At 40.1% G+C, this 23,209-nt stretch overlaps 1 protein-coding gene across 4 annotated transcripts in view; it reads right to left on the bottom strand.

Moving 5' to 3' along the window:
• Positions 1-3,714: 3,714 nt before the first annotated feature.
• LOC109891673 (bridging integrator 2) overlaps positions 3,715-23,209 on the bottom strand; it is a 43,948-nt gene continuing 24,453 nt past the window's right edge. For 2 of the 4 annotated variants that reach the window (XM_020484204.2, XM_020484193.2), the window contains 10 exons: positions 21,812-21,866; positions 19,778-19,872; positions 13,373-13,468; positions 13,089-13,196; positions 12,907-12,992; positions 11,103-11,178; positions 10,810-10,892; positions 9,845-10,565; positions 9,627-9,719; positions 3,715-5,162 (listed from right to left, as the gene is read on the bottom strand). In XM_020484204.2, coding sequence (XP_020339793.1) covers positions 5,094-5,162; positions 9,627-9,719; positions 9,845-10,565; positions 10,810-10,892; positions 11,103-11,178; positions 12,907-12,992; positions 13,089-13,196; positions 13,373-13,468; positions 19,778-19,872; positions 21,812-21,866 — 1,482 coding nt within the window. In that variant the 3' untranslated portion in view covers positions 3,715-5,093. The remainder of the gene's footprint in view (positions 5,163-9,626; positions 9,720-9,844; positions 10,566-10,809; positions 10,893-11,102; positions 11,179-12,906; positions 12,993-13,088; positions 13,197-13,372; positions 13,469-19,777; positions 19,873-21,811; positions 21,867-23,209) is intronic. The other 2 variants (XM_020484205.2, XM_020484200.2) reach the window with 2 other exon arrangements.

The raw sequence follows: 23,209 nt of genomic DNA on the forward strand, positions 1-23,209 counted from the left end.
CAGACACCTATCCGAGTGTACCTGAAACATTTAAATATAGAGGGCTGTGTGTCTCACCACTTGGTTATTGGTTATTGAATTCAGGACTTGGCAGCAACAGGGTCTTGGTAGTCCAGTGAAACTGGCTGAGTGTTTATGTGGTATAAATCTGAAAATTAGCAGCTGACATCTTATATATTTTTTTATTAATGCATGTGAGACTGGTTCCATGTACAACAAGACAGGCAGAGAGGAAGAGAGAAAAAGAACACAGAACAGTTAAGTTACCTTTGGTTATGGACACTTTTGCCAGCAATAAAGCTTCCACGGCCTGTTCCTCGGACAGTGAAAGTAAATCTGGCAATACCTACATTTTTGAATCCTTGGAACAGCTCGCACTCTGAAAGTAAAGAAAATAGCTTATTTTTTTGTGATATGAATAAAATAACTGAGATATGACCGTTAAATCTAAAGCTATATATGTCATTTTCAGGATATGTCAGTACAGCACCAGACTGGTATTAGGGTTGTTCATTAGGTGATGGGAAATATGCTAAATGCGTACAAAACAATATACTTACCTTCCTTGAAAATCCATCCATACCGCCAAAGATGACAATGTTGTAGCTTGAAAAAAAACATTGGAATTAAAAGAGAAATGTTTAACCTATTAACCTGCTTCATTATATGTATTACCACATTTATATATTTATGTATTACCATACATCATTTAAAATGTGTCTACGAATAAGTAATGATACCTGCACCATCTACATGCTGCAATGACTCCCTAACTCTTCGCCATTGTACATTGCTTGGAGACTTCCTTTGACCATTCTAAAGCCTGCATGGGGCATCCTTGCCTTAATGGCCCTGACTTTCTGGTCTAACTCTTCATCTGACATATCAGAATAGCATTCCCTGACAGACATATTGTGTTCTTTCATCCTGTAAAAAAAAGCTAACTGTTACACTGTCATGAAATATGATTATATATCGACTAGGAAACAAATAGGACATGGCCTGCTTATGAGTTGCCATGAAAGAAAGTTAGATGAATTCAACTGAAATTGGCGAGAACAGGCGTTCGAAGCAAAATGTTTTTGGTTAGCCTGAGAATAATAATTGCATGATTTATCATTCTATGGTATGTATGTGTCGACATAATATAATATAATGTTATGAACCGACACTGAATTGTATGAGCTAACTACTAGCTATGTAGAAGTTGGACAGAAGAATGCCCAGTGCTGCTTACCTGAGATGTCGTCATCACACAGTCCTTCGTAGGTGTCCGCTATGACTTCCATTGTGTCGGGAAAAAGTCTGAACACTCATAAAATGGCCAAAATGGAGGGTGGTTGATAGCGAAACTAAGTTTTGTTTTCAAATATATTTTTTGTTCTCAAAATATTTTTGGTGGAATAAAATGCATTAAGCTTTGCGCTCTAATACAAAAATATTTGATTGCAAATGACTTTGAAGCCTCCTTTTTGCTTTCAGAACAATTATTGTTGATTGAAAAAAGGTTTTGCTCTTGACAAAAAGACACAAATGTACCTCCATAGCATATAGCAATTTGCCTGTGAATAACCAGACCTTAATACAAACTTGCTATGCAGAATTCTTGACACACAACTGAAGATGCTGCCATATCCTGTATGCACGCCCACAAGTGAGCCACTCAGGCAGAGAATAACACGTGGAAGAGGGTGAGGAGCGAGATGGGAGTAACAACAATTTGTTGCAAGTTGGGGAGGGGGGCTAATAGCTGAACATTAGACTATTCAACCTTTACTGAAGAATAGTCTAATAGCCGAGCTAGGTGTGAACCCCCCCTCCCTATCACAGACCAGAGCATTGATTATGCTTTTGGGTCCCAATGCACTACTGTGTATCTAACTGACAATGAATGGGCAATATCAACCAAATAATAAACTGATAATTGTGCATGACTTCAAATGAAACCAGCAGGGAGAAGGATTCGAACCCTCAACCTTCTGGCCCGAAGTCCAGCACGCTAAAAGCATGCTCAAGCCTCAGAGTCGATAGAGTGCGCCTCGCAGTAGCTTGCTACTCAATGTAATAAAGTAATGACTTTTCAAATAAGTTACCTTATACGTTATGTTGGCTGACAATTTGTTAGCTACGCTGTCCTTACAAACCACATAGCATATCATTACAGCAGTATGTACCAGTATGTTAGCTACCTACCTAATGTTAGTAGTTATACATCAAACTTGCCACTATATTAACTATAGGCTAACTACCCAACATTTATTGACTTGATTATTATCGTCATTCTTAGCTTAGCTAAATGGTGTAGTCGTTGTTCGTTCTCAATGGACATTCGGGTGCTTTCGCAAATTCACTCTGGCTATTTACTCCGATTCAGAGCACTCTCATCTGAGTGTACCGGAGCGCAGAATAATGAATTTATGAGCACTCAACACCCATTGAATATGGCCGGTGTCAGTAAACATAGACAGAAAGTGTAATTAAATTGTTTCCAACAGCACAGTTACAGTCACCAACGCTCTGGATAACACAAAAATGGCCTAACCAGCTCTGCTAGGGGGAGTAAAATGGTCAGAGTGGTCTCATTTGTGTCTAGAAGTAGCTAGCAAGCTAGCCAATGTTAGCATGGGTGCTTGACTGCCATTGTAAGGCCAGAACGCTCAAATCAACTCTACTCCTCGGCACGAATGTCCAGTGTGCGCTCCGAGAGCAAAACGGTCTGAATTTACAAACTGACAACTGAATTTATGAGCGCAGGCAATCCAAATTGAATTTAACTAGGCAAGTCAGTTAAGAACAAATTCTTATTTACAAGGACAGCCTACTCCTTCCTCCCCGTCGGGAAATTGAACCCCGGTCTCCCATGTGCCATGCCCGCACGACACAGGGATTCTTTAGCTAAATAGGCCAGTACTGTACTGCCGACCGTCATGTTGTACAGCGCCATATTTTCCATTCCATCCTAACAGAAACCCAGAGGGTTTTTTGTTTTTCTTGGAATAGAAACACCATAATATTAATCAAATGAATTAAGCAAGTACCAGTCAAAAGTTTGGACACACCTACTCATTCTGTAAGGTTCTGTATTTATTTTCTTAGTCAACCTGGTGTTCTGTTTCATTGTGTTCTTGAATGTAGCCCTGTTTCTGTGTTCTTGAACATAGCCCTGTCTTTCATTTTTGTTAATTGTTTTCATCTGTGTTAGTTACCTGTGTTAGTTACTGTGTTGTTTTGACTCTACTAAGCCTTTTCCTAGCTCGTTTGTGAGACCCAGTTATAGTCTTCAGTCATAGTTTTGATTCACCTGCCTGTTTGCCTACCTGTGTATGACCATTGCCTGCGACCAGAATTCCTGCCTTCTGTGAAGGCAAAATAAACACCTGCCACACTCTGCGTGTGAAACTACACCTTTTTCTCCCTCAGTATACATTCCAGGATTTTTTGTTATTTTTTAAATGTTCTACATTGTAGACTATGAAATAACACATACGGAATCAGTAAAGAACAAATTCTTATTTACAAGGGCAGCCTACTCCTTCCTCCCCGCCAGGGAATTGAACCCAGGTCTCCCTCCGTGCCTGAATTCTGTAGTACAGGCATGGCCTACTCTCCCTTATGTAGGTAATTAAGCACTCTCCCATGTTTACTACAGTATGTATTGTAGACTATGTTTCATTGTCAGACTGCACATTAGCCTAATAAACAAATGCAGGTGGCTTATATCTTCTAAATACTTTATTATCCAAATGTAAAAGCATATACAGTACTGTATTTCTTCAGCATATTTATGCTTTCTTTAATAAAATAATGATAAATACTCTTTCAAAATGCATGTGTTGATTTAGTTATGGATCCATAACGAATTATTATGGGAAAAAATATCACTGATTTACAGAAATATTGGAACAAAGTTGTCTAATGAAGGCAAACAATTCAGAATCCTTCAATCTTCCTATGCTGTAGCCTACTCCCGACCGTCATGTACAGCGCCATATTTTCCATTCCATCCTAATGGAAACCCTGAGGGTTTCGTTTTTCTCAGAATAGAAACACCATAATATTAATCAAATTAAGCCACATTTTTTAAAATCAATCCCATATTCTATGTTATTACAAAAAATGTTTTAAATTCTCTGGTAAAGCCAATATGGAAGACTATCAAATACTTCTCAAAGATGCCCTCTGATGGTGAAACTAGCACTAACTTGCATTAACAGAAAAAATGGCTGACAATTAGATAACGTGCCACAGAATGCTGCAGCAGCCCGCAAGCTGTGCTGGAGTATGACGCAACTTTTAAATGAGCAACCACTGTAGGGCATTGGGATTTATAAAGTTGATGCTAATATAGCTTCAAAATCACTGCAAAAAACATGGAAAAGCATCTCAAGTGTAAAAGGCTTGTCTCTGTAGTTTAAGTGTTAGACCACTACCGCCACCTTGTGCTGTAAAGTGTGATACACAGGTGCTTGACTACTTAGGGCAGGGTTTCCCAAACTCTGTCCTCGGGACTCCAAGGAGTTCACGTTTTTGATTTTGCCCTAGCACTACACAGCTTATTCAAAAACCCAAACTTTTTGGGGTCCCGACGACCAAGTTTGGGAAACGTTGACTTAGGGGCATATGGAAAAGTAAACTGCCCTAAAAACAACACATGAAACCCATTTTAGACAGAATGGTAAGTATGCTGCAATATAGCTTCTTCTTACTGCTCTTTGAACAACACCTCCACTGCTCTCACACTTAACTTTATTAATCTATACATCTTTCATCAGCGTCAATACAAAAGGGTTTCTATGCATTTCAGTTTCTAGACTTACACAATAACAATACAAACAAGGGCAAAATACTGTAGATTAAACAATCATGTGTTAACAATTCAGAACATTCTGCAAAAATCTCTCGGTAGGTATGAAACTCATCAGTATCTACCAACAAGTTGCGACATGGAAGCATGTGAGTAATAATCACATGGGGCTTGTGTTCCTTTTTTTTTCCTCTCTCTTTTTTTAAGATGTCCTCCACATCATCTTGGTCCATTGCCATTTTGTGTGCAGCTGTGTCATGACAGCAGGAAACGAAAGGCCACCATTGGCTCATTCTGAATCTGATAGATCTCCCTGGATACAGGTCTTCTCCCTCACCCCCGTCGCTATGCTTTCCTGCTGTAGTGGGTAAGGGTTAACAAAAAACACACAACCATGTTATTCACATTTTAGTAGAGATCAGGGCCCATATTCATGAACTGTCTCAAATAGGTGTGCTGATCTAGGATCAGGTCCCCCCCTCTCATTCATTATGATCTTAAAGGTAATAATTATCCTAGTTCAGCAATTCTACTCAGACGCTTTGTGAAAACAGGCCCGGTTCTGCTATCCTGGTAAAAAGGGAACTCTAGAGAAACTCTCATAATTTACATGTATTTGGTGCACATTGACAAACACATTTGAAGTGACATGCATATGGGCAAACTGTTATCAACTTCGGTGTCACTGAAACTAGGGCAGTCTGATGCACAGTGCTAAGTTAAGACTGTGACCTTCAGTATTACTTACTTAGCGTTCCTATTTGGAACTTACACTACACCAAGGAGCAGTGTTGCGATTGGTTACTTGAAAAGGTAATATTAGTCGTTACATTTAACAAAAGTAAAGCGTTACTTTCCACACAAAGCAATATTGTAAAGTATTGCCTTTTTACTAATAATATGTGACCTGTTTCAGGAAGCGAGGCATATGTCGCACTTCACAGAGGCATTTGAACGCAAAATGCGTTTTTGGGCAGAAATGCCTTCTGGAACATGTGAACATTCATGTGTCTTAATAACAAACTTGTATGCCATCTGTAAATACAAATAATATTATTACTTTGTGTTACTTTCATGAATACTTCTCAAAATCTCACTGTTTGTTTGACCGTCGGGGGGGGGGGAGCAAGGCGAGCCTCGAACGCTCTACCAAAGATAGGCTACTTACTAACTCAGGTTTGACCACTAGTTTCTCTTTTCATCTGTGGAGCTGCTTTTACTGTGCTAGTCTACAAGTGCTACACTATACAGTGCCTTCAGAAAGTATTCATACCCCTTGACTTATTCCATATTGTTGTTACAGCCTGAATTCAACATTTATTTAATACATTCTCATTGACATATTCATACCCCTTTGCTATGACACTCCAAATTGAGCTCAGGTGCATCCAATTTCCTTTGATCATCTTTGAGATGTCACTACAACTTCAGTGGAGTCCACCGGTCACCAACTGACCTAGATATTGTGTGTATGTACTGATATGTAGGCTGTGTGACGTATTACATTTATTTATTTCAGTCCTTGACTAATAATGTTCTGTACAATGTATTATGTCATGTTTCATCTGGACTCCAGGAAGAGTAGATGATGCTTTTGTAGTGGCTTATGGGAGATTCTAATAAATACCAAATACAATTGGTTGGATATGATTTAGAAAGAAACACACCTGTCTATATTAGAGTTGTCATGTACCAGTATTGCGATATAAGGAAGTCAGGAAGCAAAACATGAAGCAGACTCAATTTCTTGAGAAAAACAGTCCTAATCGGAAAAAAGCTGATATTGTCACTTAGTCTTATTTGTTTCCTTTGCAAGATATAGCACACTATTTCACAAAAGTAGGTTTTAAAGGACCCTAGAGTTAAGTCTGCTTTGTGTTTTCTTTTTTTTTGCTAAATCTGGTATCGTAGTATCGCAATACTGGTATCGCGACAACAGTAGTCTATATAAGGCCCCACAGTTGACAATGCATGTCAGAGCAGAAATTATACCATGAAGTCCAAGGAACTGTCCGTAGATCTCCGAAATACATACAAAGGTATATGGACACCCCTTTAAATTAGTGCATTCAGCTAATTCAGCCACACCTGGGTTTTTTTAACCTTTACTTAACTAGGCAAGTCAGTTAAGAACAAATTCTTATTTTTAATGACGGCCTAGGAACAGTGGGTTAACTGCCTTGTTCAGGGGCAGAACGACAGCTTTGTAACTTGTCAGCTCGGGGATTCGAACTTGCAACCTTTCGGTTACTAGTCCAATGCTCTAACCACTAGGCTACGCTGCCTCCCCGTTGCTGACAGGTGTATAAAATCGAGTACACCGCCATGCAATATCCATAGACAAACATTGGCAGTAGAATGGCCTTACTGAAGAGCTCAGTGACTTTCAACATAGCACCGTCATAGGATGCCACATTTCCAACAAGTCATTTCGTCAAATTTCTGCCCCGGTCAACTATAAGTGTTGTTATTGTGAAGTGGAAACGTCTACTCTGCCGCGAAGTGGTAGGCTACACAAGCTCACAGAACGGGACCGCCGAGTGCTGTAGTGTGTAAAAATCGACTGTCCTCGGTTGCAACACTCACTACCGAGTTCCACTGGAAGCAACGTATCCACAAGAACTGTTCATCGGGAGCTTCATGAAATGGGTTTCCATGGCCGAGCAGCCGCACACAAGCCTAAGATCACCATGCACAATGCCAAGTGTCGCCTGGAGTGGTGTAAAGCTCGCCACCATTGGACTCTGGAGCATTGGAAACGCGTTCTCTGGAGTGATGAATCACACTTCACCATCTGGCAGTCCGATGGACGAATCTGAGTTTGGCGGATTCCAGGAGAACGCTACCTGCTCGAATGCATAGTGCCAACTGTAAAGTTTGGTGGAGGAGGAATAATGGTCTTGGGCTGTTTTTCATGGTTCAGGCTAGGCCCCTTAGTTCCAGTGAAGGGAAATCTTAATGCTACAGCATACAATTATATTCTAGATTATCCTGTGCTTCCAACTTCGTGGCAACAGTTTGTGGAACACTCTTTCCCATTTGAGCATGAAAATGCCCCCGTGCACAAAGCGAGGTCCAAACAGAAATGGTTTGTCGAGATTGGTGTGTTAGAACTTGACTCTCCTGCACAGAGCCCTGACCTCAACCCCATCAAACACCTTTTATGAGAGAGAGTGGCCAGACAGAAGCCACTGAGAAAAAGGCATGATAGCATGCAAGTTTGCAAAAAGGCACGGGAAAGACAGGTCATAAAGCGAAAGATTCTGTGGTCTGATGAGACAAAAATGTTACTCTTTGGCCTGAGTGAAGCGCTATGTCTGGAGAAAACCAGGCAAAGCTAATCACCCATCTAACACCTTCCCTAACGTGAAGCATGGTGGGGGCAGCATCATGCTATGGGGATGCTATTTCGCGACAGGGACTGGGAGTCTGGATGAATGAACGATGAATGGAGCCAAATACAGGTTGATGAGAACCTGCTTCAGAGTGCAAATGACAGATATATACGTTCCAACAGGACAATGACCCCAAGCATACAACCAAAGCTATGCAGGAATGGCTTTAGAACAAGAATGTGAAAGTCCTTGAGTGGCCCAGCCAAAGCCCAGACTTGAATCCCATTGAAAATCTGTGGAAAAACTCGAAGATTGCTGGGTATGAATACTTTCTGAACGCACTGTATATGGGCTGCTTTATTAGCCATATATCTGTACAAATGTTTTTTTTTAAACTATTCATTCAAAATCTCGAGCCGCCAGTTCTGATTATAGACCGCATGTACACGGACGAATATAAATGAATAGAGGGCACACTTGCCACTAGATGGGAAAGCCCTCTATGGACTTTGCTATCACAGAAGCGATCCATGGCAAAGATCAGGTGCACCCTGTATACATTTAACGATTACATTTCTTCACTATTCGAATAATATCATGACATTTTTATTCGGATATCCGGATAGTCGAAAGACATGTTTTAAAGTAAACATTTTTTTGGGGGGGGGGGGGGGGGGGGGGGCAGTGTGTAACAGTCTATGTGTGTGGCACAGAGGGAAAGAGAGAAAGTAGCCAAATCGACTCACGCAGGTTAGACAAACTTCTTGCTGCCATAGGTTATCTATCATACCATCTGGTAGAGGCTAGCTAGCTACAGTAGCCAGCTAAGTTAGCCAGCTAGCGAGATAAAGTAGCGAGGCTCCATTCATATAAAACAACAGCCTACCTGTTGGTTGATCATTATAGCCTACTTCTTCATATTTAGCCAACTTAATTCCATAATTTTTGTATCGCCGCTTTGATTGACCGACAGTAACAACAAGCTATACCTGTGAAGGCTACCGGTGTGTCTTTTTTAATGGGGAGCTGTCATGAAACTGTTGCTTTATAAAAATGTCAAATGTAATGGTATATCCTTTTAGGCTATGTATCAATGTCACAGTTTTATTTCATTTTAGACAAACCCTTTTCATTGTTAAAATAGGCTTATATTTTTTTAATTCTCAAATTAATACTATCCAAGTAATCTAATACCAATGTCCGTTGGGATATTCAAATAAACGTGCCCATCCCTAATACATTTCCATGGACAGCAGCTGTCATGACATTTCTCCAAACAGCCTTTCTCTGCTCGCTCGAGAACTAAATAAAAAAACAAGTTGAGATACATTTGACAAAGTAACTGTAATAATATTACCAAATGTGAAAAAGTAGACCGCTACTTTACTCTGTTACTCGTAAGAGTAATCTGATTACATAACGCATTACCCCCACCGCTGCCAAGGACACAGAGGCTGACATACATACAAATATACACACAAACATACCTTCTCCTCTGCGTCAGCGAACATGAGAATCACGTCTTCCACATCAAACTGCAGTGTCCCGTCTTCTGAAGCGTGACCCTCCAGCGCCACTCCCTGATATCAATCACAGCGCCACATAAACAACTTTGTTAGACACTCAGCAGAAATGTTAATAGTAACGTTGAATTAAAACTATAATATATTATAAAGAGAGTACCACTATTACAATAGAGAATCACCTTGATAAGGAAACCAGGTGGATTCTGGGAGTTTGAGTAATTTCCAGTCCTCTTTGCATTACCTACCTGCAGGGCCTGGGAAGCCCCTTCTCCCTCCTCCACCTTCATCTCCACCTGGCTGGCCTCCGCAGGAGGGAAGGAGTGCCTCTCAGGGGGGGGGAAGGAGCAGCGTGGAGCAGGACGAGGTGGGGCTTCCCCATTCTCTGGAGATACAGGTGCACTCTCCTGCTCAGTGTCATGTGGGCCGTCGCTCTCTGTGGACATTGGAAGAGCCTCCTGACTGATTGTGACTTCACACCCAGTCACCTCTGACCTTTGAACTTGCCCTTTTCCGACGGATTGGCTAGGGCCCTGCTCCTCTGAAGCCCCACCCTCTGGGACATCATTCAGACCCTCTGACGCGACGTCGCTTCCGACCCAGTTGTCGCTGTCACACGCCGACCGTCTGTTGGGCGTAGCAGCGCCGTTGGAGCTAAGCTCGTCTGAGAAGTCGGACGTTTCTGACGTGAGGACGCTGTGAGTGCCCTCATCTGCCTCTCCTGCGAGGGAAACGTGTTCCTCAGAGATGCTCTGGGTGTGGGTCTCGTGGCTGGACAGGACAGTCTCTTTGCTGTTTTCGGGGGCTGCGGATGCTTGGAGGGATGTGTGGTCCGAGGGGAAGGCAGTGTTACAGGGGATGGGTGCTGAGATGAGCAGGGATTTCTTCTTCTTGGACTTGGTGCTAAGAGAGGAGATAGAGGGTGAGTTGATCTGGCTGGTGGCAGAACGTTTGGTCTGATATTCTCAGATAATTTCCCAAATTTCAGACTTATTGAGAGAAAGTCAAAAGTAAATATTGGTTTTCTCAATTGAAAATAAAATGACTTGACTTTTACTTGATTAGCAATATATACAGTATATCACATATGGACTATGAGAGGTTAAACCAATGTGATGCATTCTCATGGTCATCTAAAACAACTGACCTGTTGAGGCCTTTGATGATGAACGCTTTTCCTGAATGCTGAGTCTCCAGCTTCTTCATCACACTGTAAAGCTCATGGTTCAGCTGCAATCAATAGTGGTTATTCTATTAGTCAATTTCAGTTGACCTGCAGACATTTCTTAATCTGAACAGTGAGATGCCATACGACATCACACAGAGTAACATCTATTATTTATATCAGTGATACAGACGTGTCAAAAAATGCTGTAATAGCTTTATTCCTTTTGGGAGAATAAAATCCATATTTAGAATGTAGGACAAAAACAACCTCACCACGCTCATTTCCTTATAGAAGACATCCCTCAGGTTGGAAATGTTTTGAAAGACGGTCACGTAACAGCCAATCCGGCTTTAGACAAAAAGGGGAAATAGTCTGTTACACTGGAGCCACTTGGTGCAAATAAGTTCAGGCTGTTTGCGGTTAGAAATATACTAGACACAAAGGATTCTTCATTCTACACTGACTATAAATATGAACTCAACATGCAACAATTTCAAAGATTTTACTGCGTTACTGTTCATAAGGAAATCAGTCCATTTAAAATTATTGTATTAGGCCCTAATCTATGGATTTCAAATGACTGGGAATGTGACGCCTTTCTTTTGAATAGAGTTGATTGTGGCCTGTGGAATGTTGTCCCACTCCTCTTCAAAGGCTGTGCGAAGTTGCTGGATATTGGTGGCAACTGGAACAAGCTGCTGTACACATTGATCCATAGCATCTCAAACTGCTCAATGGGTGTCATGTCTGGGGAGTATGCAGGCCAATGGAAGAAGATGGACATTTTCAGCATCCAGGAATTGTGTACAGATCCATGTGACATGGGGCTGTACATTATCATGCTGAAACAGGTGATGGTGGCGGATGAATGGCATGACAATGAGCCTCAGGATCTCGTAACGGTATCTCAGAGCAATTAAATTGCCATAGATAAAATGCAATTGTGTTCATTGTCCGTAGCTTATGCCTGCCCATACCATAACCCCACCGCCACTATGGGAAACTCTGTTCACAACATTGACATCAGCAAACTGCTCGTCAGCAAGCCGCTGTCCGGTACGGTTGAAACCGGGATTAATCCGTAAAGAGCACACTTCTCCAGTGTGAAAGTGGCCATCGAAGGTGAACAATTTCGAAACCGAACTGCAATCAGGTCAAGATGATCTTCCCAGAGACTGTTTCTGATAGTTTGTGCAGAAAATCTTCGGTTTGGCAAACCCAAAGTTTCATCAGCTGTCCGGGTGCAATTCTCAGATGATCACGGACGGAGGTGATGAAACCGGATGGAGCCAGGTAATTAGAGGATGTGGCTTGCGTGATTACACGTGGTCTGCAGTTGTGAGGCCGGTTAGACGTACTGCCAAATTCTCTAAAATTATGTTGGAGGCAGCTTATGGTAGAGAAATTGACATTCAATTTTCTGGTAACAGCTCTGGTGGACATTCCTGCAGTCCACATGCCAATTCCACCCTCCCTTAACATTGTGAGATTGTGTTGTGTGACAAAACAGCACATTTTAGTGTGTCATTTTATTATCCCCAGCACAAGGTGAACCTGTGTAATAATCATGCTGTATAATCAGCTTCTTGATATGCCACATCTGTCAGGTGGATGGAATATCTTGGCAAAGGACAAATGCTCACTAACAGGGATGTAAACAAATGTGTGCATAATTTGAGAGAAATAAGCTTTTTGTGCATATGGAACATTTATGGGATCTTTTAATTCAGCTCATGTAAACATGGAACCAAGATTTTACATGTTGTGTTGATATTTTTGTTCAGTATACATGTTAGATAAATTCTACCATGTCTGCTCTACACATTCTGAACACTCCATCCCATGAAATAGGCCCCTGCATACGCAACCATTCTCAGGCCCAGTCTTTTGGAAACCCTACTAGTTTACAGTAAGCTGGTCGAGTTCATTATGGCATGCAACTGAAAAACACATTTTGTAACAGAAAATGAACATTCTGTATTTCATAAGTACAGTAGTTGACCCATTTCAGTAAAAAAAAAAAAAAATCATGCATAATGAACATGACCCTGATGTGCTGTGGTCCATTGACTTTACCTTTGATAGAGAACAGGAAGCTCCTCCCTCATCTCTTTGTTGATTTCCTCAAACACACTCTGGGCTATGTTGAACTCCTCTTCTGCCTGGTTAGAGAGAAATGGCATTCAAATGCCTTCAGTACCTTTATCCAAATATGTTGACAAAAAAAAGATAGAATTTCCGTTTAATTTTCAACACACCTTTGTGATTTTGGCATCGTCTTTCTTCTTGGCATTCTGCAGCGCCTCCAAGTGGTGACGTGAGGAATCGTAGTCTACTAGCTTCCGACCGCGTTTGGCCAATCGTTCCTAAGAGGCACGGGGAGAAGTGATATTTCTAAACCATAATCCCCATGAGTCAAGTGACACTATAAGTCTCTTGATTGTAAGACAAAGCAGCAATGTAAACACATGGGGAGATAAGTTTCGATGTGAACCAGATATATTGCACCAAAAACAGTTGATATAAGTACATCAGAAGCTACCTTGACTTCATGAAACTGGCCAGTGTAATTCTCCATGGTGCGGACTATTTGGTCTGTTAGTTTCTCTTCGTAATCGTTCCACAGCAAGTCCTCACTCTGTAATAATGGGAAGGTAAAAAAACAAAACAAAAAACTTCAGCCTGCTTTCGACATTTCCAGAATATTCACAGAAAGAAGTGCCTCTGCCTCACCTGAAACATTCTTTCATGGAAATAATAATACTGCCCAACACTAAGAGAATGTACAGTATAAGACCATTTTAAAACATTTAAATCAACACTATTCTATATGAGCACCAATATGGTTTTCGTAAAAACTACAACACAGACATTGCTCTTTTGCAACTTCTGGAAAAAATCTTTACAGCCCTTAACAACAATACGCTCTTGGCATCTTTTCAGATTTATCCAAAGCGTTTGACATGGTGGATAATGAAATATTACTTTCTAAATTGTATTATTACATTTTTTTCATAATATTACATATAGTTGGTTATATAGCTACATTTATTATGAAGAAGCACAATTTGTTCATGCAAACGGCAGTGCATCTACCAGGGCCAATATATCCTGTGGTGTGCCACAGGGTTCAATAATCGGACCTTTGTTATTCCTAATCTACAGTATATTCATGAACTTGCTGCTGTGTCTTCTACCATACTTCCCATTCTCCTTGCTGATGATTCCAATTTTGATTCACTGATTAATGAAGCCAACTCAGGTATGGCAATATTTCCTGAATGGTTCCAGACAAACAAATTATCTTTAAATGTAAAGAAAAAAATCTAACTTTATTGTATTCACTAGTAAGAATAAGAAATACTGTAAAAAAGAAGAAAAAAAAAGAACCTGAATATCAATTAGGGGAAATGAAATGGAACAAGTCACATCCACTAGATTCCTTTTGAGTTCTAATTGATGAAAAGTTATCCTGTAAAGATCATATTCAATTTGTCCGCAGCAAAGTGAAGAAATCGGTTGGTATCATCAGAAAGATTAGTGGTTTGGTTCATCAGGCTTGCTTCCTAACTCTATACTATAGCTTAATTTACCCATATCTCATTTACTGTAATATTGTCTGGGGCAGTACACATGCCTCCTACCTACACAAATTATTCATAATACTAAATACATTTGCAAGTCTAGCCACATCCTCTAATTACCTGGCTCCATCTGCACCTTTGTTTAAGAAACTAAATATCTTGTCCATTTAGAACATTAATGTATGTCAGTTATGCATTACAAATATTCATACCTCCCAGACAGTTTACCTAAACACTTCAATGGATTCTTCAAGGTTAATTCTGAAATCCATCTATATAACACGAGACACTGAGATTACCTTCACCCTCCCCACTGCCACACATCACATACTTAATTCTCTATCAGATACAGAGGTATCATACTGTGGAATTCTTATCTTCACATTGCCAAAACCTCATCATCCCTCAATAACTTCAAATGAAGACAGGGGGTCAGCTTGATGAACCAAACTAGCCAATAATCCCCTCCATGTAGCGTCAAACATGTTTCTTCTTGTTTACTGAGTATATCATGTACAATTATAATGAATATGCTTTGTTTAACTTATATTTGTGGTGTGGTTTTCATATACAGTGCATTCGGAAAATATTCAGACCCCTTCACCTTTTCCACATTTTGTTACTTTACAGCCTTATTCCAAAATGGATTAAAGAAAACATTTTCCTCATCAATCTACACACAATAACCGATAATGACAAATCGAAAACAGGTTTTTAGAAATCTATTTCAAAAAATGTTTATATGTAACACGTATTTACATAAGTATTCCGACCTTTTGCTATGAGTTTCAAAATTGAGCTCCGGTGCATCCTGTTTTCATTGATCCTCCTTGAGATGTTTCTACAACTTGGAGTCCACCTGTGGTAAATTCAATAGATTGGACATGATTTGGAAAGGCACACACATCTAAATAAGGTCCCACAGTTGACAGTGCATGTCAGAGCAAAAACCAAGCCATGAGGTAGAAGGAATTGTCCATTGAGCTCCAGGACAGGATTGTGATGAGGCACAGATCTGGGAAAGGGTACCAAAAAATGTCTTCAGCATTGAAGGTTCCCAAGAACACAGTGGCCTCCATCGTTCTTAAATGGAAGAAATTTGGAACCACCAAAACCCTTCTTAGAACTGGCCGCTCAACCCACCTGAGCAATCGGGGGAGAAGGGCCTTGGTCAGGGAGGTGACCAAGAACCCGATAATCACTCTGAAAGAGCTCCAGAGTTCCTCTGTGGAGATAGGGGAACCTTCCAAAAGGACAACCTTCTCTGCAGCACTCTACCAATCAGGCCTTTATGGTAGAGTGGCCAGATGGAAGCCACTCCTCAGTAAAAGGCACATGACAGTCTAAAGGATCCTAAAGGACTCTCAGACCATGAAACCAAGATTGAACTCTTTGGCCTGAATGCCAAGCATCACTTCTAGAGGAAATCTGGCACCATTTCTACGGTGAAGCATGGTGGTGGTAGCATCATGCTGTGGGGATGTTTGTCAGCGGCAGGGACTGGGAGACTAGTCAGGATTGAGGGAAAGATTAATGGAGCAAAGTACAGAGAGATCCTTTATGAAAACCTGCTCCAGAGTGCTCAGGACCTCACCTTCCAACAGGACAACGACCCTAAGCAAATCAAATCAAATGTATTTATATAGCCCTTCGTACATCAGCTGATATCTCAAAGTGCTGTACAGAAACCCAGCCTAAAACCCCAAACAGCAAGCAATGCAGGTGTAGAAGCACGGTGGCTAGGAAAAACTCCCTAGAAAGGCCAAAACCTAGGAAGAAACCTAGAGAGGAACCAGGCTATGTGGGGTGGCCAGTCCTCTTCTGGCTGTGCCGGGTGGAGATTATAACAGAACATGTCCAAGATAAACAAAATGTTCATAAATGACCAGCATGGTCGTATAATAATAAGGCAGAACAGTTGAAACTGGAGCAGCAGCACGGCCAGGTGGACTGGGGACAGCAAGGAGTCATCATGTCAGGTAATCCTGGGGCATGGTCCTAGGGCTCAGGCACACAGCCAAGACAATGCAGAAGTGACTTCAGGACAATTCTCTGAATGTCCTTGAGTGGCCTAGCCAGAGCCCAGACTTGAAATCATGTCTGATCGATCATCTCTGTAGAGACCTGAAAATAGCTCTGCAGTGTCGCACCCCATCAAACCTTACAGAGCTTGAGAGGATCTGCAGAGAAGAATGGGAGAAACTCCCCAAATACAGGTGTGCCAAGCTTTTAGCCTTATACCCAAGAAGACTCGAGGCTGTAATCGCTTCCAAAGGTGCTTCAACAAAGTACTGCGTAAAGGGTCTGAATACGTACATGAATACGTACATGTGAAATTCAGTTTTTTTTGTGTAGATTGATGAGGGAAAAGTATTTAATACATTTTAGAATAAGGCTGTAACGTAACAAAATGTGGGCTTACAACACCTGCACACCGTTTTTACCAGTTTGTTTATCTGTACTGTTTTTTCTTTCACTTCTTTTCTTTGGTATGAATAAATAAACAAAACAAATTAAAAAGCGCTCGTCTTTCAAAATGAAATTCTGGTCAACACACTGGTATTCTTGTAGGCTCCAGTTATTTTAAATCTCAAACAAATGTTTCTGTCAATAGAATCATTGTTAAATCAGGATTCTAACTATAGTCTAGAGTTGGACATTTGAAATGATTTCACTATTCAAATATATCATGATATTTTTTAGGATATCCGGATAGTAGAAATACATGTGGTTTAAAGAAAACATTTTGCGGGGGAAACGTCAATGGAGACTTGCTTGCGCTACTCAAGAGAGCAGGTGCTTGTTTCGGGTGGGGGAGAGGCGAGAGAGGACGAGGAGGTGCCAGTATGTGTGGTCGTTAGGGAGAGGTAGAAAGTAGACAAACCGACTCACTCTAGTTAGACAAACTTGTTGATGTCATAGGTTATCTATCATACCATCTGGTAGAGCCCATCTTGACCGCATCAAATCGTTGTAAAGAATTTAGCTAGCTACAGTAGCGAGGTAAGTTAGCCAGCTAGCTAGCTAAAGTAGCAAGGCTAATTAAGGCCCCATACATGTCTACAACAACTACATTCATATGAAACAACAGCAGACCTGTTGATTGATCATTGTAGCCTACTTCTGTAGGAGAGTTAAAATGGTTATTGCATTAAACTTCAAATTATTAGAACAGTACACAACACAGAACAGAACATCCAGGTTAAGGGTCAGTGGCCCAAGCCCGCTAACAGGAATGTTCCAAGTTCAGACAGATGAGGGAATCAGATCGCTATGACCGCCAGGAACTTTAGTTTATATTTTCATTTGTTGTGCTACTAGTACTGCCTGATGATGTTAAGTTGGCAGCTACAGTAGCTGGATGATATTAACATCTTCGGTTTTTATTTCATTAAACCTGGGTGCTTACGGAACCTTCTAACACCCTGGTACTACCCGTAGCTCCAGTTCTCCTCAGTCTGAGAAATCACAGAGAGAAAGGTATGTTTCACAGATTACTCCTGTGTAAAAGTCCACAAAGTTAAATAAATAAAGCACCCCAAGGTTAATGATATAGGTATTGTTATAAGGGAGTGTGGGACTATTGAAACATGTAACTTTCAGGGTTGTATCATTGTTATTGATATAGTTTTACAGAGTGCTAAAAAGTATTGCTGTTGCTAGTTAGAAAGTCTTTCTGTGATGCCCATGGTTATCTGAGCTGCCAACGTATGCTAGGGTTGCATTATGGGAGATGTACTTTTAGCTCTTTAAGGTCTGAATGGGATAAATGCAATTTCACTTTGTAGCTTGTCTGTATTACAAAGTTTTTGTACATGAGTTGTATTTTAATACTGTCAACACTGAAAGCACCTAGCAATGTATTAAGAGATGAGACAGAATATTTGTTTCACTTTTCTTCATGCTCCAGTCATGACTGTCTATCCTTTGTGAGGATCAAATGGAGCCGTCAGCTCGGCAAAGATTTGAGGATAGCCAGACCCTCCCACAGGAGAGGAGAGGGGGGAGTTTGGCCTGTTTTATGACATAAATACCTTGCAGAAACTCTCCCCCACTCTGCAGAAATGGAAGACTGAAAATCCTTTGTTACACAGAGACATTGCCGCCAAAACTCCAACATCCAAAAGTGGATAATGAAACAATATTTCGAACAAAGAATGTTGGGAATGATGATCGATGGAATATGGAAAATTAATGTATATTTTGTGATGTCATTAACATGATCAGAAAGACGTTATAAAAGGAAACATCGTAACTTTTAGAGCTTTCACAATGTGCATATCAGATTTAGATTAACTATTTTTGAAAAGATAGAAATGTGATTTAAGCCTTTAAATGAGATGATGGCTTTTCATATAAACCTGAGCCCAGTCATAACCACGCCGACGTGAGCACAGACATTGTGTCAACAGGACGGAACACTGCATTGTGTTAGTAACCATAACCTATTCCGTGTGTGTGTGTTTATGTATTTCTGTGTTATTATTTAGTTAATTAGTAAATACATAATAATGTCAATATGTGTATTGCTGATTCATCACTTAAGTTAGGGTTCGTGCAGATTTACGAAGTCAACGACGTTCAGAATGAGACTGATGAGGAAGTAATTAATAATTGACTGTTATTGATGAAAGAAATATTTAGATCTTTAGAGTTTAAGTTGGGAGATAGTAACTCTGTAAACAACTTAACCCGTGGTGCCCCAAACTCCTAATGAGTTAATTGTTATATGATTAATTTAATTGAGTAATAATTAAACATAGTAGGTATTTATTCGATAAATAGCAGTCATCACATTAATGAGTCAACAATGACAGAACAACTTGTCAGATGGTGCATTGAAGACTGAAGTATTCCTGTCCTGTCTTTTCATAATACCATTGCAGATCTACATAAAAGCCCAAAAAGACAGCTGAGGTGTCACTCTTTATTTCTTGGTTCTTCTGTGGTACATATAAAGATCGCTACACGTTTTCTCATTTAGCCAACTTAATTCTGTCATTTTAATTCCATTTTGCATTGATTCTAAATATGCCCACTTCCCTTGCTACACATGAAGCCTGTGACTGGAACGGCAATTTGATTGACCGAGAGTAACAAGCTACACGTGTGAATGCTACAGGTATTATAAAAAACTTGTATTATAAAAAAATATATATAATGATCTATCCTTGTAGGTTATGTAGCAATGTCAGTTTTATAAAAATTTTGACAAATCCTTTTCATTGTTAAAAATATACCTATATTTTTTCTCTCAAATGAATACTCTCCCAAGTGATCTAATTCTAACATTTGTTTGGATATTCGAATAATCGCGCCCATCCCTACTATAGATCACAACAAAATACCCAGCTGTGGCCCACCTCCATGATGACAGACAGGTCCTCTCCTCCCTGCCAGTCAGGTTCGTAGACGTCTCTTAACGTCTGGGACAGTCGCTTGGATGTCTCATGCATCACTGTAGAGAAGGACAGAAGGAAAATTGACTGCATTTGTCATAAAAAAGTTTGTGTGTAGATAACACCACTTGCCTATCAGATCACTTGTTAACTAGGCTAGGGGACAGTGTCTGGGGATGTAGTGCCTAGACACTGTCAAGGGTAGTATTCACTACCAAACAAGGTGGGACTACATGAAGTTGTCAAAAAAAAAACTATTCTTTTCTGGAGCAAAACATTTTACTACGGTGTACACTAATAAGGCTGTGTCTAGACTTCACAGTTCATGCAGCTTTAGTATTCTGATCATAGTTCCGAAGGCGTCATGAGTCTACATTTAAATGTGTCTAACGTGTCCAGTGTTTCCGGATTCCCTTTTCCCGCGCTATATATTCAAATGCCACCAACGGTGGAATAGGTTAAATATGATAACAACACAATTGGCAGTAGCTAACTAGGCAGCTAACTTCTGTAGCTAGCTAGCCAGCAAGCAATACTAAAGTGATTGCAAACGGATTAGCATAACTCTAGCCAGACAAACATTATTTTCTAAATATTAGTTAGCTGGCTAGCATTTGAGTCCAGCAAACACTTTCCTCACAGACTTGGAATCTATTTCCCCGACGTTATAACGAAAAGTTGCCTCGGTCCCAAAATACACATTTTTTGGAGACTTGTGGGAGGGGTTCTGATGACATCGCCCACTGTATACACTTTCGGTAGCCTGATTACATCAAGACAGGAGAAATCCGCACACAATCCATCCCTGACCACCTCCACAATCAGACCCGTCTTTTCAATGGGATCTTCGTATTCTGATAGCAGAAATCACAGGTAAGTGTCAAGTGTAGACCTAATAAATACAACCTGGCATGACAGAAATCATAATGGAAAGAACGTTTTGGATTTGAGGCACAATTCTGATTCGGCTACACCTACGCAAGGCCAAAACAACATGGGCTTCATTTGAAGTGGTATGCAAACGGTTGCACTAAAAACAAACAATACTAACACAATCATTTCTCTCTCAAATCAATAATACATTCATTTGCCGAGTCTACCCTTTTTAATGGTCCTCAGTTCTTTGCTTTTCTAAATTGACAGTATAGACAGCATTGCAACAACAACAAAAAAATCTAATAATAGATGGAATTCACTTCCCTCTTTACTTTCTCCCTCATGCCACCAGAGAGGATTTGAAAGTATGGTCAGTTTACAAAAAGAGACTTGGGCCAATGTGTCAAATTTAACACATTACTGTACATAATATAGGCCTACAACTACATCAAAGCCAAAAGAGAAAAAAATAATAGGGTAAAGATTTCTGATCTTGTGGCCATGACTACACAAAGATTATAGATATTTGGTTTTGACCTGAATATGAATATGGCAGCCTGAACTGCCTAAATGCACAGGACAACACTAAAATAATAATAATAATAATAAATAAGTATTGAATCTATAGATGGGTTAGCAGACAACATCATGAAAACAATACGGAAGCCTTAATGGGGCAGAGGTCTGTGAGTTGTAATTCTGGATCGCCAGATAGCTAGGAACAATGACAAGAAACTACCTTGTGGGGGCACTACAAGTGGCTCGTTTCAGCTAGTTTCATCATGTTCTTGATACCATGTCTCATTTTAAGGTGTTTTGACTGATTTCATTTCAATGGTAATATGGTAAAAAAAATGTGCTAGCTAGCTAACCAACAACTGTAACAATGTATTTGAGAGACAAGTGCTCATTGTGCAAATGTATTTATGTTTTCAATAAAAAATTGGATAACATTTGTCAACATTCTAAGCCAACCCTGCCTGTTTTGCCAGTTTTGTTGTTTTAACAACTTAAATTAAGCCACCGGTTATGTAATTGATTTGATTAGACTAATCAGAACCGTAGGTGCTCCTGTGCCCATGAGAAACCTCTGCTATGGAGTGAGATGAAATAGCTCCTTACCTTTCACTGCACGGAAGTACGCTTGGACTTCTTTGAATAGTCTTCCCCCATCATTCTGTTGGTTGAAAAGACAGAAGATTCAATGAGGGAGTTGTTATAGTACATTTCTTACAGTGAGAGCATCCATCAATCAAAGACCCATTAAAGTAGTTGACGTCACCTTTACAGAGGATACATCTCCAAAAACACTGAAAGACAAAGACACCAGGATCTTCACAATTCAAGATGTACAATCATACCACAAACAATAACAGTAAAGAATGTACAGTATGTGTTTTAAAAGTGACACTGTCCTTTTCGAACAAGGATGACCTTTTTATTTATATTTTGATGCTTCAAGGAGCCAGAGAAACTAATGACAAAAAAAAAAATCTGAATAAGGAGTATATTGTTTTACGCAAGGCATGGTGGCCCAACCTGGTCTCAGAGCATTTCATATGATTCTCTACGGAAATCCAAGACACTCCATTTTTTACATTACGTATTATGTTACCAATTTGCAACATTTATGACATGTTATGAATTCTGTCTCGGTGGCTAACATTAGCTAGTTCGCTAATGTTAGGTAGGCTTGGGGTTAGGGTTAAGTTTAGGAGTTAGGTTAAAGGGTTACGGTCAGGTTAAAGGTTAGGGGAAGGGTTAGCTAACATGCTGAGTAGTTTCAAAGTAGCTAAAAAGTAGTTATAAAGTAGTTAATTAGCTCACATTGACCGTGATGAGATGGATACACACCTACCCCCACCATTTTAGCCTTAAGTAACCATCTGTCTTATGTAACCATACCTAACATATACTAAATGGAATAACAAAAACTAAATTGAGTGTCTCAGATTTACATACAGAATAATACGAAATGCTCTGAAACCAGGTTGGGTGGCCATTGTTTGGTTAATTAAATGCTAGCAGCCATGACGGAATTCAAACTTGAGTTGGTTTTGGGGTAAGGTTTGATGTGGGTGTCTCGTGTGTGCTCATAGGTGGGAAGAGAGGCTATCCAAAGTCAAAACAAATGTGCCAATCTCTGGGGATAGTCAGGGACCATCAATAAATTACAATGTAAATGGGACAATATTATCATGTCTTATTAAATGCTGTCGATATTTATATATGAACTTCTACAATTTATAGTTGGTTTAAGATTTCTAAGTCATTAACATTTGGAGATATTGACCTATAAAATATTGTCCCATGTACATTGTGTAATTTCCTGATGATCCCTAAGCCCAATAGGGATATCAAATGTCAAACCAAATTGACCATAGGCATTATGATCAGGTTACTTGGGTGCTGACAGCTGTGGGCAGGATTAAAATAAGCCCAACCCACAGAAAACTGTTATGGTAACCTTAATTTTTTTCCTATCTTCTCCCAAATCAAATTTTTGGACAAGACTACTTT

Source organism: Oncorhynchus kisutch, linkage group LG1 (assembly GCF_002021735.2).
Source record: "Oncorhynchus kisutch isolate 150728-3 linkage group LG1, Okis_V2, whole genome shotgun sequence".
In the NCBI taxonomy this organism is placed as follows: Eukaryota; Metazoa; Chordata; class Actinopteri; order Salmoniformes; family Salmonidae; genus Oncorhynchus; species Oncorhynchus kisutch.